This window comes from Crocodylus siamensis, chromosome 1 (genome assembly GCF_052110815.1).
Source record: "Crocodylus siamensis isolate JL-2025a chromosome 1, ASM5211081v1, whole genome shotgun sequence".
In the NCBI taxonomy this organism is placed as follows: domain Eukaryota; kingdom Metazoa; phylum Chordata; order Crocodylia; family Crocodylidae; genus Crocodylus; species Crocodylus siamensis.
This window is the reverse complement of record NC_143395.1, coordinates 171,086,341-171,106,419: the sequence shown is the minus strand read 5'-3', so window position 1 is coordinate 171,106,419 and position 20,079 is coordinate 171,086,341. Positions and strand designations below refer to the sequence as shown.

At 41.7% G+C, this 20,079-nt stretch overlaps 1 protein-coding gene across 1 annotated transcript in view; it reads right to left on the bottom strand.

Annotated features, from left to right (window-relative positions):
- USH2A (usherin) overlaps positions 1-15,711 on the bottom strand; it is a 653,616-nt gene extending 637,905 nt beyond the window's left edge. The window contains exons 1-2 of the mRNA XM_090031530.1: positions 15,227-15,711; positions 6,951-7,116 (exon numbers count right to left, since the gene is read on the bottom strand). Coding sequence (XP_089887656.1) covers positions 6,951-7,116; positions 15,227-15,711 — 651 coding nt within the window. The remainder of the gene's footprint in view (positions 1-6,950; positions 7,117-15,226) is intronic.
- Between the last annotated feature and the right edge of the window lie 4,368 nt (positions 15,712-20,079).

The following is a 20,079-nucleotide window of genomic DNA, read 5'->3' as shown; positions in this document are numbered from 1 at the left end:
AAGTATTCAAAAACTTGTGCAGAAAATAAAAGGATTTCACAAATTGGAAAGGACAAGTTTTCTCTTGATAGTCAAACAGTTATGATGTAAAGCGGTCTCATTAAATCATAAGTACTTTAACCTTTTCTTGAAAGAACTGGAAGATTTAAAGATTTATAAAGAAATTTTGCCTAAACTAGGAAATGACTCATATTTGACATGTATTGAAATGATAATGCTGATTTCAATAGGCACTCTAAGAGCATTTTGCTCCCAGGAGAGTAATTCAGTCATGGTTACCTCTTTGCATTTAGATTTTAAACTTTCTTTCCAAAGCTTTTAATGCGCTAGTGTCTGCCAAAACATGGCAGAGTTACATAGATATGATCAGGCAAAATAAAGGCCAGTAAAAAGATTATTTTTATAATCGCAGACACTAAATATGAAACAAATGTATCAATCTGACAAGTTCTCCAGAACCTCCAGTTTCTGCAGCCTTGAATGTATCTGTAGAATTCCTGGTTAAATTCCACCTCTTTTAGTTTGTTAAATAAACCTTGAACCATCAAAAATAAATGTCAGACCCCGAACAGCAAATATGATAAGAAAAATATATCATGACGTTGTTGATATAACAGTCATGCAGCTCTGAGGCTGGCATCGCTACTGGGCAAAATTAAAGTAACTTGTTATGCTTTCAAATATTTCAGGCCCTTTAAGTTTGTTTTTACCCTGATTCTCCTGGTTTTTCTGTTACTTATTTAGTACAAGGTTCTTTAACATTTAATCTACTGACAACCTTAACTCTATTATACAGTTTAGCATAGTGTATTGCCTGCAAATACATATCAAAATGAAATATACCATAAATATTAGCAAATCAACACAAGCCACAAAGATTTTTCAAATCTTAAGGACTAGATCCTACATCTGGTGAAACCAAAGAAAGTACCACCACTATTAATGGAAACAGGGCCTAGCCTTCATTTTTATATGTATACAATAAATACTATATTTTCTTGCATACAACATATTCCAAAATAAGACATACAACATGTTTTGAAAGGCAGAAAGAAGGGGGAAAAGATCTTTCCTTAAAAGTACTGGTAAAATAGCAGTAAGAAACTGAGTAGAAGCACCTAGTGAGCCGAAGTACTCACTTTTCCTAGCACAGGCTTAAGATACAGAAAATGTTCTTAATGCATTTCCTTGCTTATAATGCACTCTAATTTCCAACAGCTGAATTTGGGGGAGGGAGGTGTGTGTTGTCTACAAGAAAATACGGTATTAGTTACCAACCCAAGACATGAAGATGTACATAATGTTTTTAAAATGGGGAGGAAACAACACACATCATGGTTAGAGAAAGATTAGCTCAAATCCATTTCTTGTGTAACCTAATAGTTCTGATGATTTTTAAGGAATTGAATCAGGGATTAATTTTCCCAAACACTTGTTCTTTATAAATCAACAAAGGAGTACAGATGCAGCAAAGGTACTATTATAGTACATATTAAATAGGACTCTCTGAAGTGTTAAAAAATGTGCTGCAAGAATTAGACCAACAGATGTAGTAAGTTGAAACAGAGGACTCAAGAAGGCTTTTTTGGCCCTTACTATCGGCCCTTTTTAAGTTTTCTACTTCTAATGTTCTAGCCCTGGATTCACTTTTCCTCAGAGAAAACAATGAAAACCCAAGGAATATATAAGAAACACAAGAAATGAGGAGGAGGAAGAGCCATATTTCAGTTTTTAGTTATTGAGACTGGAGACTTGCTGGGTAGCTATTACAAAAGAACATCGAATTTTCCCATCTCAAGTATGATCATCAGGGTATCAAATCTAATACTATGCCAGCAGTAATAATAGATAAATAATGCTTAAGAGGGAGAAGCAAGAATTGTTGAATGTGCCTAGGAAATTGAGAAATGCTAGATATTCAGTGGGACAATGCTTTTTAAAATCATAAGAGAGGATGTACTGGCAGATTTAGCCAAAGTACAAGCCCACTAACATCAGCAGAGTCCCATCACTGTAACTTTGGCCCGCTGCTTCCATTTGTATTTGGTTTTCAGATTTCCTGAAAAAGTCATTATAATCTACATTTTAAAAATGTTCACTTTGTCTTCAGGAAAACAAGCACTAATTATGCTGCAGAGTCTAGAAATATACATTTATAATGAAGGCCAGCAGTATTAATTAAATCACATATCGTATTATGTATAAATATGCAAGCTTGCTATTTTTAAGGCATGTAAGTTGAACTTTTAGGAAACACAGTAATTTTTGACTGTCAACAGATCGCATTTCATGAGAGACCTCTAGCATCCATATAAAAATTAATGTGCTTAATGAAAATGTAAATAAAGCTAATATCATCACTGCATTCTCAAGGAGGTTGAATTAGCTGAAAATTGTTAAAACATAATTGCAATAATGATATGATAAGTTAGGTCATGCTTGCTTGCACCCCAGGACAATGGCTACCAACCATTCCTGAAGGAACTCTCTGCCTTCCACATAACTACCTTCCCCCTGCACTTGAACTCACAGACAGCACTTCCCAGGTTCCCAAAACTAAAACAATTGTGGTTTTACAAGTGACATGTTTATTCTGCATATATGAAAATGGCTCTTCACATTTTCAAAATCTCCACTGTTAGTGATATTTAGCCCTCTTATTAAACACTAAATAAAAACCAAAAGATATCATTCTAAGGAACCCTTCCCTCTTGCAGAAATAAAAAACATAAATATCAGAATTTTGGAGACTCCAAGATTAGCTAAACTAAATTGGCATGATTTTCCCCAGTCTTCGGTCATCAGATGCATCCAGCTAAATCCTAAGTTAAAAAAATGCACCTGATAAGATTGCTCTAAATCTTGCCTGACCCATTAAGCTCCTCAGAAAGATTCACGGTGGGGATGGGGAGGAAACTATTCATATTTTTCTGAATGCATTTGCTGGGATTATATATCACAGCTGCAGATATGACACTTCACATACTGCAACAATCCTAAAGCAAGGAGAAGAGCAGTGAAGTAAGAGTTCCCTTTGTTGTCTATACCAGAGTTATGCGCTTATACCTTTTAAATGGATAGATAATAGGGCTGTGGGAAGTTTCGGGTGGCGATTTGATTCGGAGGAGATTTGGCCCGATTCGGTGGCCAAATCTCCAAATCTGAATCGAATCAGGGGACTGGTAAAAAGGTCCTAATCAATTTGAACCTCTCTGAATCAATAATTCAGGCAGTCCGCACCCACTGCAGCAGAGAGCTGGACCCAGACTCAGACCAGGTAAGTAGAGGGGAGGGAAGGGGGGTTGGAGGAGGGGGGAGGACCAGGGGAGGACTCCTGCCAGGCCCCATCCTATGCCTGCTCCCCCAGCCTCCCCCAAACCCCACCCACTCCCCCAGCCCCCTCATGGCTGCCCTGCCCACCCTAGCTCCCAGTGCTTTTAAAAAAAGCCCCCACTCACTGGGTGTTGCCAGGTGGGGGGGCAATCCCTGCTGCCCCCACAGCCCCACACTGCATGGGGTTCTCTGCCATGTGGAAAAGCCCCCCCCACATGGCACAGGACAACAGGGGGCAGTGGAGATTGTCCCCCGCCCAGCAGGAACTGGTGAGGCCATGGTTTGCTTTTTTTTAAAGGGCCAAAGCTGGGGCAGGCGGGGCTGCCATGGGGGAGCTGGGACAGCAGGCAGGGGTTGGAGGTTTGTGCAGATGTAGCACAGGGCAGTGAGGGGCAGTGGGGATTGCCCTCCCCCCCCCACCCAGCAGCACCCAGTGAGTCAGGGCTTTTTCCTTTAAAGTGCCAGGAGCTGGGGTGGGAGGGGCAGCCATTGCCAGGGCTGGGAGAGCAGGTAGGGGATGGGCCTGGCTGATTCAGAAATAAGGCAGCAGCCAAATCTCTAAATCAAATTAGGCCAAATCGATTCGGGACAGCAATTCAAATCACCGAATTGAATCGCTCTCCCCCAAAATGCCGAATCCGAAGGGAACACTAGCCACTTTGCACAGGCCTAATAGATAGTGGGTGAGCATTGCAATGCATAATAAACACCTTAACACTTAAGTTGGGTGGGGGAATGAATCCATTTTTTTCTACATCAATAAACACTAAAATCAGTCCTAGGACCTGTCTTCTCTACAAAACAAAGATATGTTCTTAACTTGAGTTAAAATCCAATTTAACATAACACAATTTGTAGTTTTCTATTACTTAGAATAGTGAGGGTCTACCACTTTGGCAAGCATGCCACAAATTAACCCAGAATCCTCGCCCAAGGTCCACTATGATCTCCTTCCCCTGCCCAATCTGGTGCTCTGCTTACTCTTGTATGCCCGATCTCCCACTGTGCTGCCTGTCCTCTCCCTCACAGAGCCTGCCCATGCCTACTTTGTACTGAGAACAAGGCTTGAATCAGCTAAGATTTCTGGAAACATCCAGGCCCTGCTGCATATTGTCATTGGTTTAATAAATATATTAACAAAGTCTCTTCCCTATTAATATTATTTAATCTTTTTTGCACAGGCACCTGAGACTGATCATTTGTGTAGCAAATAGTGCTTTTTATCAGATTGCTGAGAACTATCTATTGTAGGGACTGCATAAAATATTTAGCCAACAGTAAGCTTCATTGCCCCTTGGTCTGGAGTTCAGCAGCCATATCAAATCTGCAATACATAGAGTACAGCTTCTATCTTTGTTCATAGGAAGTGGTGGCTTACTGACGTTACCAGTCACGTTATACAGGATTATCTCCTGATCTCAGCAACCTGACACCGGACTAAAGCTACAGTCTCCAAAGATCTTCACAGGCTGCAACTCTTCATTAAAAATGAGGGCAGAAAAGGCTGCATTGCTACAAGTGCATTTGAAAGGGCTCTGCCCAGAAGAAACAAAGACCTAAACTGGGGAGAGGGGTGTTATTCAATTTGAAACATTTTCATAAAACATCTTGCCCCTTTGCTCTTCACTTTGCTATCCCATCCTTTAGCAGCTTCTGAGGCTTATACAAAATGTGGCTGACAACATCAGCAGTAATGTAGCACCCTCTGAGTGTCTGAAGTGTAAAGTTCATTAGTTCTACCTTAAGGTCACTCTTTTAATACAACAGCCAAAAACTTATTCACACCAGCATGCTGCTATCCTGGGAAAAAAGACAACTGCAAAAAAAAATTAAGAGGACAGCTTGGATATTTCTGAGAGTGACAAGATCAGCACTAAAATGCCCAAATCACAGTCAATACCATTTATCAGTTGCAAAAAAAGTAGAGAAAATAGTTTTGATTGTGCTGTAAACCAAGTATGTTTAAACAGACCAGACAAAAGAAATGAATGAAGGAGAAGGTAAACATTTCAATACCTAATAATTGGTGGTTTTAATTATTGGGTGAACTTGGCTTGCAAACAGAATTTAACAGTTTATCTGTTGGGACTTGTGAGACACGCAAATAACTGAAAGTATTTTAATTTCTTCTTTATTTGTTTAATGATTTTTGTAAATACAATTTAGCTTTTAATATAAAGCCAGTTCTGCTTGATTCTCAGTGGATAATTATTAAAAAGCTGACATGCCAAGGGGAAAGCTAACTTTTAAGATGCATGGAGTGCATTTTTATAATTGTGTGTGGCATATTTAACTCAATATTGTGTAGGACATACAATACCATTCAATACAGAGTGGACATACAGGGCACATCTTTGTTCGTGTACAGCACATCGAGCCAAAGCCAGGTCAAAGCAGCCTGGGCTTGAATGAGGCTCAGGGGTTCAGCCTACCAAGCCAGGGCTGCTCTGACCAGGCTCCGTACACTATGGAGGGACAGGGTAAGGCATGTGGGTGCTTCAGTGTGGGCCTAGTCGGCAGACAGCTTCTGCACTGAAGCATCTTGGTGCCAGTTGCTCCACAGTATGTGGTGGGCCCCATCAGAGCAACCCTGGGCTGACAGGCTGACCCCCCAGATCCCCGCCAGGCCAGGGCTGCTCCAACCCAGCTCAACATGCTGCAGAGCAGCTAGCTGGGGTGCAAGGGTGCTCCAACGCAGCAGCCCCCTCACTGAAGCACTCTCATCTCCCAGGCAGCCCCATCATGAAACACCACCACAAGATACTATTTGTGTTTAGTCAGACTTCCCTGCGGCAGCGTTTATTAGTCTATTGCAACTTATTAGGCAGTAGACAGTGATGTTTTACTGAGGAGTTAATTAGTTGGCTCCACAGTAAAAGTCTTGTGTAGACATGCACACAGTTTCATAGTGCTGTAACACATCTGTTTTGATCCTGATGCTGCACTAACTCCTGCACATGGTTACCTTCACAAACTATAATTATAGGAGTTCCTTTGAAGCAATAGGAATACTCAAAGCACCTACATATCTTAAGCTGGGATTGTCAGCTTTGTGCATGTATTGGAATAGAAACTTGCCTTTCAGAAGTAAGTGCTGCATGCTGAAAAAAGCATGACTATTAGAGTAGTGTTGGAAACACCCAATGCCACTCTCAGGAGCATGCCTGAGGCAGAAATCCTTAAAGGGTCCCTTGGAAGACTCCAAAATACATCTACACAATATTTTTCAAGATGTTATAATTTACAGGGTGGAAGCAAGTGGGCCAGGCTTGTTTCTCAGCTGCAAGTTCACCGTTTCCACACATAAGGTATATGTATCCAAAAAAAGTTGTCCTTTACCTTAAGTGTTAGAGGATCATGCTTTTGGGTTGAACAAGTAACTTTTAGTTCTGTTTCCTCATCTGGCTGTGTGCACCTGTGACTAATCTCTATAGCACAATGTGTCTTTACAGTGACTATTTCAAAATCTGGCCCTCAATTCCCCCACGTGGAACTTGAATCTAACATTTACCAGTGTTAATTTATTAATATTGTTCCCATATCTTCGGTGCAGATATGCTACTCTTACATGATTTTTGTATTTAACCTTCTAGTAAATGTTTTTTTACTTCACTCACCTGTACACTAAGATGAATCCATTTCTTCACAAGAATTCTCCCCAATGTCATTACTTTTATTGGTGGCTGCAAACCATTTACTGTGCGATAATAAAACACGGTCTCTTTCTCAGAGATCGTGAGTTTGAACACAGTCTGTCCATCAGCAGCCTTTTCTATCACACACCTTTGGAAATAACCACAAAAAAAACAACATAAGGTCAGAAGCAGACATATATACATATACACATCAGCAGCATTTTGTGTCAAAGTGATGCTAACAAGACTGCATTAAAATAAATGTTAAAAATACAACTCTGAGATAATGTTCAGTGACAGAAAAATCAAAGGATGTGCTAACCTTACAGCAAAAAATGATTCGCTTGAACTTTTAATTTGAAAAAGGACCTTTATTTACAACTTACTCTCCTCCTTCTGATCATCATTCTTCAAGAATCAATGACAGAAAACAGGATGGGGGCCCACAGCCTGTAAAACTAATAGTTAAACTTCTGGCTCATGAGTTTCTTTGTTGCACAATGCTATGCAACAGACTGTTTCCTGATGAGGCACTGGACACTAACATTTTTATTTTAACAAAGCAACTATAATTTCACGAGTGGTGACAGGGTAACAGGTTCTCGAGACAGCAGGACTCCTGTTTTCACAGAAAATCCACACAGCAATGTGCGATTCTGCCATGCTGTCCAGTTGGTGCACCCCAATCTAGAGGAACTAACTAAGTAGCAAGATGTTTCTTCAGTCAACCCTCAGGCCTTTCATTCTGGCTTTGAGTTAGTGCCAAATACTATGTGGATACTTATGGATAAGGAACTAAAGTGAGGCCACACCAACTCCTTTCACATAGCTGGTTTTCCCAGTAGTTTCATTAAGCTCATTGACATGTTGTTTGAAGCTACACAGCATAAACAGCCTACAGAAAGAACCATCAAGAACTAGCATAGTTCAGTCTCTACTGAGTTGACACCCTCAAGTTGGAAAACCCTGCATTTCATTGTCAGTCTTCTGAGCCACCCTACATAGTCTCCAAGTCTCCCAAATACATATGAAGAGCCAGATTCTGCTCTCATCTAATTTAGTGTAAATCAGGGCTTGCTCTAACAGAAGTCATATATTATATAGGCATCACATTTATACTGGGTCAATCACCATTCATTCCATTTCTCCTAAGGGAAACATGCCCCTTCTAGAAGAAAATCTTCCAAATGTCAATGTGGAATATCTCCCTTGAGAAAGAGTTTCTCTAACACACTCATTCTCAACCTTTTTCTTCATTTGTGGACCCCTAAAAATTCAAATGGACGTGAAGACCCCTTTGGAAATTTTGAGTGAAGGTATGGACCCCTTCCAAATTGTTAATGTGAGTATTTGCATACTTTTGATTGATCATAGTCATTTTTTTTTTGGACCTCTTAGACAGCCTGTGGACCTCTTGGGGTCCACAGACCACAGGTTGAAAAGCACAGCTCCAGCAAGAACAAATGCTTGTAGACCACCCTCATGCAGCAGATGCAGAGCACTGCACCTACACCCCCACACAGGGCTACAGGGACAAGCTCTGAAGTACCACATGGTTGGGGCAGGGAGGAAGAGGGAGAGTCTTCTCCCCTGCTCAGCACTTCAACGTCGGTGCTGCAGACCCACATGTGGTGCTATGCAGCATGGCTCTTAAAGTGCCACACAGAGGAAAGCTCCCCCCCCCCCCCCCTTCAAATCCCATGCCCACAACCCTGCAGGGGACCCTGGTCTGAGAAACGGAGGGTGAGAGGGATGTTGTCCTTCTACTCCAGTCCCCGAAGACTAGAGTGCTCCCCACCCCTTCCCCAGACCTACCATGGGTCTGCAGAAGGTACAGAGAGCAGGGAAAAGAGGGCAGGTATAGGCTGAACACTCACACTGCTCCCTCTCCCAGAGTGATTTCTAGTTGAGGAAATTTCTCAAAAGTTGTCCCTGCCAGAAATGAATGCCTGTTTGAAGCCAACAGGCACATCTACATGAGACATTTACTGCAGAGCTGACTAATTAGCTCCACAGTAAAGCCTCAGCATCTACACGTGCAGCCCTATTAGGCCATAGTAAACTAATAAACGCTGTCATAGGATAGTACTGCCCAACACACGCATAGATGACGACAGGGCTGGCTGAGGCACAAGGGTGCTTTGGTGCAGGGGCTGCTTGCTGGCTAGCCCTGCACTGAAGCACCCTCATGCCCCAGCCAGCCCCTCCACAGCAAGTTGGGCCAGGACAGAGCAGCCCTGGGCTGGCAGGCTGATCCCTGGGGTCCCCTGCTAGTCGGGGCTGTTCCATCCCAGCTACACGTACTGCAGCGCTGGGTGCACAGGGAAACGCTGCACCCAGGAGCAATAAACTTTGGCATGAACTGTGCTGGAGTTTATTACTATTCCACCAGTAGCACATGTTAATGTGCCCAGTGACCAACACATAATATACTGGTCTCAGATCACTCTGAGCAGATTCTGATTTTATACTACGCTGTAGTTATTTGTCCTTTAAAACTTTATTCCTTTCTTGTGTCCCCACAAGATGTCACATACACAGAGGGGAAAAAAGTATCAGAGAAGCTAAACTCATTGATAAAAGGTACCTTCATTATTAACTGACTCGCATTTAAATCCAAGGGAAAAAAATAAATGGATTTTTTTCTGTCACCCACTTTAGCCCTCAGGGATATTTTCAAATGAACTTATTTGCCAAACACAGGCTTCTATTTTCCAAGCTTACTAAAAGCACATTTCTTAATATATTGTTGATTGGACTTCTCAATATTTTGTTTGCTTGTAAACATGCTAGTTTTGGCAGATAATAAATGTGAGGGAAGGCACAGCTAAGTAGCAAAATATTTAGGAACTGGATTTACCCACTTCCTGGATAAACAATAATTGGATAATCCAGGTTTTGTTTATTTTACTTATCTAAAATAAATACCCCCCACATTTTTTATCCCCCACAGGTGTCATGACTTTAAGGAGCGAAATGACCTTCATGGACTGCACTTTCAAAACATAAAGCCACAGAAGTGAAAACGAGGGGGGGAGCTAATTAGGAGGGCCTGTCCGAGAGAGAGAGAAATGATGTCAATAAAGGTGAAACAAGAGTATCAGTTCTGATTAGGAACAGTCATTAAGAATGGGACTCTGCAATGTAGACATTCTGCACTGAACTGCGGTGTTTTGTATTGTAAATGGGACCAGACTTTCTTTGTGAAGATCTGACTTTCTGGTAACACATACTGCATAGCTGCTTTCTGCTTGTGAAATTCTTGGATAACACACCTGTCACCTGTGTATACAGCTGGCAGCGGGGGGAGCTGGACATAAGTGGGAGGACAGAGATGAGAAAAGAGAATATATCAGGGAAATAGAGCTTCTTGTTGTCTTTACAGAGGAAAAGGATTTAAGACAACTATTGGGTCACAAATTAAATGGGTTCACAAAGCAAACCTGATTAAGCTGTGCAATGCTGTGTTGCAATTCCCTTACTTCCTTCAGTCCCCATAATAAGTGCTAACTTAAAAGGGATACCTATAAATATACACTGCATTCCCCAAACCTTCATTGAGAATACATTAAAACTGCAGAATTAATAAATAGATAGTTGAAGGCAAGGCAGGGTGGAAGTTGAGGTTAGTCTGTGCTACCCTACCTTGCCTTCTGCCTGAATTAGAAAAATGCACATGTAATGGTATTTCATTCTCTTCACAGGTTTGCTTTACAAAGGAGCCTTGCAGTGAACCAAATCCAGGAAGGTTTTGGAAGAGGCAGTAAAAGAACAAATGCTCCTTGTTTTCTTTTAATTAGTCTTCCCCTTCTCCTCGAAGTACATGATTCACAAGTGTAGGAACTCAAGACTCTTAGATCTATAGCTCAGACCTTCACCACTCAAGCTGAAGAAGGCACTCACTGCAGAGGAAGCTTGTAATTCTCTTGTGTGGGCCAGCCCCTAAAGAGAAATATTGCACTACTGGAGACAAAGGTGGAATACTGATAACAGATTTTAGTCTCTTCTCTAGAACCAAGTTCTGTTGAGTAGTCCGAGCACTTTAAAACCAGCATGGCAAGCATATAGCTAAGACAAATTCAAAGAGTGCAAAACAACAAAGAGAATGAGATGTGGGCTGTTTATATCTGCTACCAATGGTTGCAGTGTCCTGTTTAACTTTTAGTTAACTTGATTGCAAAATGGGCAATTGATACTTGCCTTTCTCCTTAATGATGTAAAGCAGAAGTGCAAAGCCATGGTCAGGATGTCTCTCACTTTGGTGCATCTCCCTCCACACCATGCTAGCTGGCAAGCATGGTGTGGAGAATCTCCCTATGGCCCTGTGATAGTTTTCCTGTAATACAGACAGTTATAACAGTCTGCAAGACATAGGCCACTTGGCAAATCCAACTGCTGTTAAAAGGCTCACTACACATCCAGTATAAAAAGAAAAAAGCATAGCTCCCTCAGCCTGCTCTTGCAATGATGGTCTCTGTGTGGTGCCTACCTGTCTGTTGAGTCAAACAGTGCCAATTTGTGTGGCACTGTGTAGCTGACGAGTTTTCTGTGCGATCTGGCTGGTCTACTGTGTGTATCTGTGCATGATACTCCAATCATCCCCTCCATCCCTGCTCCTGATGGTGCGCTGAGCTTTTGTTCCAAGTTTGTAATCAGCTCTGGTCTACCAGCCTAATATGCATGCATATGTACTGACCTCCCCCTGCCAGTGCCAAACTGTGCCCTTCATATTGACTAGTCAAATGCACCTGGTGCCCTGAGCTCTTGGTGATGCTACTACTGCCACTTCTTCCCATGGTGTGCTACTGCCTCCTCCCCACCCCTCCCAACTTGAATGCTGCATTCCTTCTGTGAAGGAAGGAAAACTAATTTGTTTCATTCAATGGACACTAGTATGTGGTACATACCATATTTACTTGAACAGGAGACAACTCTGATTATAAGAGGTATAATAATAGTTATATTCTATATAAGGAAAACTTATAAATTTGTTATAATTTTCCATGCATAGAATCTAATTATTGGAAGTTTGCTTTGAATTTATCCACCTCCTACTGCTACAGCAGAGAAAATAAGTCTGGAAGATCAGGTAGCCCTTTGCTCTCTGTTCCCCACAACTTTTTCCCCTGGCAGCCCCTTTCCCCTCTCCTTACTGTCAGACCCTGCTTTCCCTGAGCACACGGAAGCAAGGAACAAAATTGAAAACAATAACCTTGAAATTAAACATGTTGGTGGCAATTTGCATATAGCACCCATGTACTTAGTTTATCCAGAACTGATGCATGTTTCTTTTTTTTAAATGGCTAAGTTTTAGCACAAGTATTTCATGAACAGAATTTTAAGCAGCACTATAAAATCTATTATAAACTTTTTTACATATATATTTCATTTCAAGGACCAAATCAGTCCCAGATTCAATTGGGCAGAGCCCTATAGTCAAGTTCCAAAATTTGACTGAGCAGAGCTCTACCATCAGGCAAGTATTCCCCTTCCCAGACCCAACAGTCTGGGGCTTGGATACTCCCCAAATCCAAGCAGGCATCCTACATACAAGCCCCAGACCCAGAGACCTTAGGGTTCAGATACCCCCAGGCTCACTTGATCTTATCCAAAAGACTGAAATCATGGTATTTTCCCTGCCAGTTCAACTATGTAGTTGGAATTAGCCCTTGTGGTAGCTTGCCTTCAGCATTTTTGGCACCAGAGAGGGTACTGGAGCTTGCTCTGGCCTGTCCAAGTGCTGGCCTGGTATGCAGTATCCCAGGCCTGGTGCTTGTTCCCTTCTAGGGGAGCAACTGCCATTTTTTAAGGGTCACACAAAAAAGGGTGTCCATCAGTATATTTGCCCAAAGTGGGACAGATGTTTTAGTCATGCTCAGTGAGGGCCGCATCTAATTCGCTTTGTAGTTGGTTTCCATTGCTGAGCACATGCTTTTTTGGCAGAAGTTAAATGATAGACACTATTTAGTGAGATTTCCTTGTATGCACTCATAAGACGAGGAGCCTTTTTTCTCCTTGCCAATTGGGAGGAAAAACTTCATCTTGTATTTGAGTAAATACGGTAATAGAGTACCTTTCATGCGATCCACCCTGCAAGTCATCAGTACTGCTCAAGTTGTTTCAGGACTGGGCCCTAACACTGTTTCTTCTGAACTCTGAGGTACAGCAATATCATAGTATCATAGATAGGAAACTAGGGCTCAAAGGGACCTCATGAAGTCATCTAGTCCAGCCCCCTGCTCAAGGCAAGAGAAAAAAGTCACATATCAGGGAAGCTGTTGCATCAATTATGAGCACTGAATAAGAACTTAAAAATGGGGCGTTTTAAGGTGTAAGTTTCCATGATAATCTACAGCAGCAGTTCTCAGCGAGGATGATGTTACACCCTGGGCTGTCGTGAGATCCTTTCAAAGACGTCACTGCTGCCACTGCCACCACAGCCAAGTGAAACTGTCCCACGCAGATCTGTTTTGGGAGGGGCATGCAGAACCAGACCAGGACACATCTGCAGCAGGAGGAGGTTTATTTACACCCATTCCTGTCACAGTCACTTCCAGGTCCAGCTCCCCACACCCCTCCTGGAAACAGAGAGATGCAGAGCAGTTTCACCTGGAGACTTTACAACAATAGTTCTCAACTGGGGTGCTACGAAATTCAGAAAAGAGAGGTGCCCTGCCTCTCTAAAAAAAGTTTGAAAATCACTGCTCTACAACCAAGAATGAATATGCACATAGTATAGTTATTTATGCTTGTACAAGGAGAACATAGCATTTAGAACAATTCAACTAAGAATCAGAAATGGTCTGTAGCCATTAACACATGTACTTTTCTGAGTCAAAAGACCTATATACATGCTTAACATTGAGCAAATCATTAATTACATACAAACACTCAAGTCAGTTCAGGGTATGTCTGCAAAGCACAATGCTGTGCTGTGTGGGTATCTAAGGTAGCTCTGAAAAAGCCAGAAAAGCACTTAGGGATGTGCTTAAAATTTAAGCAGATGCGTATCTCTGTTTCCGTATGTGGAGTGCCAACGATACATTGACGGTGTGTCTACAAGGCACAAAGCAAGAGCCCAGAGTTACCTATAAATGAGTTAGCTAACAGTATAGCTGCAGATGCACATTTTACTATTTCCAGTACCTGAGCTGGCTTAGATACTTCTGCATGCTACTGGATCGTGCCATGTAGGCACACAGGCAAAGTGTGTCTTTCAAGAAAATTAATAGAACTGATCAGATGCTTAAAATTTATGCAGCTGCCTAAGTGGTGGGTGTGTTGAACCAGCACCTGAATTACTTCTTTAAGAGGAATATCATTTAGGGCAGAAGATACTATCTTTATAACTATGAAACTATGAAGTTTCCAGTCATGAAGACAAAATTATGTGACAGACCAGTGCCTCACAGAACTTCTTCACATAACTTTTGTGAATCTCAGAACCTCAAGATGATGGTGTGCAGCCTACAGCTTGTAATTAGGATTTTATAAATGCATTATTCATTTGTTCTCATTTTTAATAGATAAAAACTATCTGAAAGGGTTTTTTCCACCTTTGTATTTATATTACATACAGACTCTATGACGGCTGACAGGCTGATGAGAGAACTAATATAATGATGTCACGTTTTCCAGGATAATGAAATTTAAGCAATTGTGAGAGGAAGCAATTATTAGTAAAAACCTTCAAAAGTTTAATTTTGTGTTAACATTTATTTGGCACTAATATTTTGGATAAAAGAAGTCTCTGTTAAAGGCTCAAAGCCTTCCATAGCTGAATATGGATTATTAAATACAGAGAAGGTGTCCTCCAGCAGAACCTGGGAAATCAGACTCTAATTCTCACACTGGGGGGGTGGGGAAAGGAGTAGAGGATACTTTTTAAAAACAAAATGTAGGTCACCTCTCTCCTTCAAAAAAAGGAAACAAAGCCATTTTAAAATAATTCTTTTAAGTCACCTTTAAAATATTAATATATATTAGGATCACATATGTTTAACTAAAAAAAAGAATATGGTCTGTATAGGAAGAGTTCCACAGAAATTAATGGGACTCCTTATCTGAGTTATAAGCACTACAGAAACATACACTATTTGTCTTAATATTTATAGAGATAGAAGCTGCTGATCTGACTGTACATCTTTTTTAATCTTTTTTTCTTTTTGTTTTAAATAGCACACAAAGAGCTACTCTGACTAGTTTGACTAATTTTTTTTAAGAACACCATGAAAGTAAATACCTGCAACACTACTTACATTACATCTTCTTGCTCAGGTTTCAACCACACAGTTAAAGTAAATGAAGCTGTGAGCTTCTGTGAGCGGGGAGTAGAAAAACAATCCTTATGATCATGAAAAATAAAACTGGTAGAATTGCTGGTAGATCCTGGATGCAAATCATTCCTGTCTTCTGTGATACAGGTGCCAAGGCCTACTGAGAGAAGTGCAGTATAGGATGCAGGCAAAGATCTATATGGACATTCCTGAATGCAAAACCGTTGGGTGCAGGACTGAAGACTTGTGAAAGCAGAACTATGACAAAAAGTACTTTGACGTGGCAGCCCACAGGTTGCTTGAGTTGGCACAACAGACACATTCTTGAAAGCTCCTACATTTTCTAGCCTTGGAAAGTACCCCTGTGAGCTCACCAATGGTAAGGAGAAAATGCAATAAGCTAAGATTATTGTTTCAATGGCATGAAGCAGGAAACCACAGCTCAAGGAAAGAGCCAGGAAATTCATGTTTACAAAAAAGTCTCTTCCTGATAAAGCATCCCTAAATCAGTAATTATGTCCATGTCTTCGGCAATGTCCTCAAGAGGCACTCTTTATAAAAGATGCAGGGGTTCATTTTCGAAAGCCATGGTCCAGTTTGCAGTCTTGGAGGATGCTTATATTCTTCTGGCCAATAACAGAGACAGGAATAAACTAGCAGCTGTAAAAATCAACATAAAACAGTCAAACAGACATGCCACATAGCTTGTCATTTAATATGCTACCTTAGAAACAGTAAAGGCCAAATTCTGTTTTTGGCTCCAAGTCAGTGGGCCCAGACCTGAAATCCTCACTCAGACAGAACTCCCACATACGTTAACCACGACCAAAGTCAATGGCAGTTCGGTCTGAGTAAGCATCAGAAGGCTGGGCCTACTGGATGTTTCAAGTGAATATTGGAAGTCAAATACCAGATCTATTATGGTTAAGAAAAACAAACAGTCAAAACAAATCCCTACAATTCCTTAAAAATATTACAATATTGAAAAACATAATCATGTATTTTACCAAAACATGCAAACATATGGGATTCTGAAATGTTTTTAAAAAAGCCCAGAATGTCACACACGAAAACCCTCCCACGTGTATATCAGCCATGCAGGTCTCTATTTAACCTAGACAGTGTCAGCTAAACACTAACCAGCTCTATATCAGAGTACGCAGAATGTCCCACTATTCCAACCACCCCGGTTGCCTGCTCGTTCATTATAGCTCAATCCCAAAGACACATGCATGGGAAACGTAAAGTGCACCTCAACTTTCTATATAAGAAATAAAAGATATAATTTAAGTTTGCATATCACTGTGTGTCTTACCCCTTTTGTCCATTTCACGCGGCTCCTTTTAGCTCTCAGTAAAGCTGATTAAAAACATATCACCATCTGTCCTATGTGAACCTCTGAATGGCAGACGTCTTTGCTGATAGTTACTGTTACAATAGATAGGTATCTAATTTGGTTACATATGGCCAGCTAATACAGTACTGTGAAAGTGCAGTTGATAAATAAGTTGTTACCGTTATTCATTGCATTTCAAAGAAGAGGATACTGCTCCTTCAGTTTGACAACTGGCTCACCGGTAGGAACGCTGGCTGCCGTTGCTTGGCAACACCATGGTAACCCCCAGTTACTTTTAGTAAACAGGCCTTGGCAGCAGGAACATTGGAAGGAACAGGCAGACTCACAGGTAAAGTTTCTCAAAGAGCAAATACTTTATTAACTGGAGGCAGTGAGCAATCTGCTCTCTCTAGCCTGGCTTCAGCAGCCTAACTTCTTGCGCTTGCATCTAGTGCTCTTTGGGGAGGAACCCAAAGGCTGGCTATGCATATGTAATGTTAAAGCAGCAGTACACAATTTACAACACAGGACACAACATGCTATAACAACCCTCTTTCTGCACCCTTAACTATCACTTCCACTCCTCACAATTACAAAGAGCACTGGGATTTGGTTGTAGCCGTGTTGATCTAAGGAAATAGGCAGGGAAGTTTCTTCGAGTAGATATGATATCTTATATTACACCAAATGAGTAGTTGTCAAAAAGGTCTTAGCAAGTTTTTGGGTACAATCACCAGTGTAGCCACTGGTTCATTTGGTACCTTTGAAGTTCATCGGCACATTCATAGATTCATAGACATTAGGGCTGGAAGGGACCTCGGGAGATCATTGAGTCCAGCCCCCTGCCCAAAGGGCAGGAAGTCAGCTGGGGTCATGGGATCCCAGCAAGATAAACATCCACTTTGTTCTTGAAGATGTTCAGTGTAGGTGCTTGAACCACCTCCGATGGCAGGCTGTTCCAGACCTTGGGGCTCGGACAGTAAAGAAATTCTTCCTTATGTCCAGCCTGAAACGGTCTCTCAGTAGTTTACGACTGTTTGACCTCGTCATCCCTTGGGGTGCTCTGGTGAACAAACGCTCCCCCAGATCCTGGTGGTCACCCCTGATAAACTTATAGGTGGCCATCAGATCACCCCTGAGCCTGCGCTTTTCCAAGCTAAAGAGCCCCATGGCTCTCAGCCTGTTGTCGTAAGGTCTGTTTTCCTGCACCCTTTGAGAGAGTCTTCAGGAATATGTGAACTTGCCACCTGGGGATCCAGATAGAGAATGTGAGCATGTATGGTTGAGTGGATTCGAGTGGTAGGATGGCTATTTGAATTGACTATGATTGGAGATGTGATTGATAGATGGGTGGTGATCAATGGTGATTAGACGACACAGGGCTGTGTGAGATGAGGTGAGTGAAAGTATAAAAGGTGACCACTGGACCAACCACATGTGTGAGTGTGGCTTGAGGTGAGAGCATAGGCATCTGTGAGAGTGAATGGGTTTGCAAGTGATTTAGTGCATCTTGTGAGTGGATATCCTGGCTGGTGAGTGTGTGTTGTGTGAAGACACCAGAAAGTAGTGATCTTCAGGGCACAGAGCAGCTCCCCTGGAAAAAGCAGAACCACTGCCCGGTCTTCAACGACACTACCAAGCCCTAGGAGGCTCTAAAGCTCAGCATCCCTGAGAGGATCTGTGTCCTCCTTGCCGAAACTCTGCAGCTGCATCTTGTCAGAGGAGTCTGACAGGACACAAAGTCACGTGGAGTCAGAGTGAGAGAGTGGGAGCTTTGGACAATTACCTATCTCTGGATTGGAAATCTTTCCACCTGCTGTTGCTAAACTCAGCATTCATCCTCTTGCTTATTGCAAGTTAGGACTGGTGAGATATTGACTGGTTCTTGTGTTGTTCCTGCTGTGTCTACTCCAAGTTTATCCCAGATCCATTGCTGTTTTGTCTGTTGTTTCTCCACTTCCCTTTTCCCGTGTTTGTTATTAATAAATTATTGTTCATTTTATCTTGTAAGTTGTTCATTTTATCTGGAATTAATATGCCATACACTAATAAAACTAAGGCAGGTTGCATACACAGCATTGCTGAGGGAGCATGGCGGCATTGGTCACCTTGGCTAGTTCTAACCTTTGCTCATCCCCCTTTCCGGGCTTGACTGAGTTGGGGACTACAACTCTTCTAACACTGGGTTCAAATAAAATCAGGTTTAACACCTGGTGTTTTCCAGAACTATTTAGTCAAAATAGCCTCATGCAGTCTGTGATCTAACTGTACTTGGACTTCCACTCCAGCTCTGACCTCATGGAATTGTTTGGTGCATGCACAATTGCCATCATTCTCTTCCAGACTGAGAATATATTTTTTCCTGTCAGCCAAAATTCTTAATGTATATGTAACAGGTCTTTCATCCTGCATTAACCAAGCACCTAGACTATCCCCAGATTACGGCTGCCTGAACACTGACCTTTTTGCTAGGAGCATGAAATCTAAGCAGTGATGCCTGCCAAAGTGTTGTTTTCCATCACCAACGTGTTTTTTCATGTTCTGGTGATCACAAAACTACCTCAAAGTCTGTTATTTTACCTAGGATGATATCCCAAGGAATGGTAATATCACTTGCATACTTGGCAAGTATGAATAGATAAAGAATCATGTGAGCTGAGATATGGGGCAGAACCATACAAAGTTCTCAAAAAGTATTTCTACCAAAAAAAAATAGTTAGACAGTGGGTGTCCACATCACAGCAGCTGACTTGACAATAGAAGCATTGGCATAGCAAGTTTTCAGTCCCTAAAAAGGGCATGGGAAAAGAACAAAGAGAAAGTGACTTGAAAAGACAAAATCCCTGTTCATATCCAAAGTGTTCAGCACGTTTGTGCTTACACATTTCAGAAGATCAAAACCGACAACAATGAATACCTATTTATATATATATAGTAAAGGCACTGCTGCCAAAATGTAGGAGCTCATCAAGTAGCCAGAAATGTTAGGCTGTAATTTATGTACATTATTTAATGTCTTTGGATGGATCTGTGGATTGTGTTGATGTAGGTCTAAGGCCCTACCTTTCCCTGACTCACTTTGTTCAAAAGGGCACTGACCACTGTTGCTTCTGTTCCAGAAATCCTTACAACAAAGATAGGGTTCCAAGGCAAAAGTCAGGGGGATGCATTTTGTAATGAGTAGGGGCATCCTTATCTTTCACATGCTCATGATAGCTCCTCCACAGGCTTAGGACTGTGATGTACTCACCCAGAGTTGCACACTGCATGGGAAGTCAGATGGGAAAAGGGTTCCCCATACCAACTTCCCCTGCTACAGATAGGATGGCAGCATTTGAGCCTTTACTGGTTGAATGCGCTCAACTAAACAAGCAGTTGCAGGAGCAAGTGCAATATTTGCAAATGACTCATTTTAAACCAACAATGCAAATGACTCAACTCAGGGAGCCAGTACCATATTCCTGACCAGTCAAGCGTGATCTGAGGTATAAAATAGATA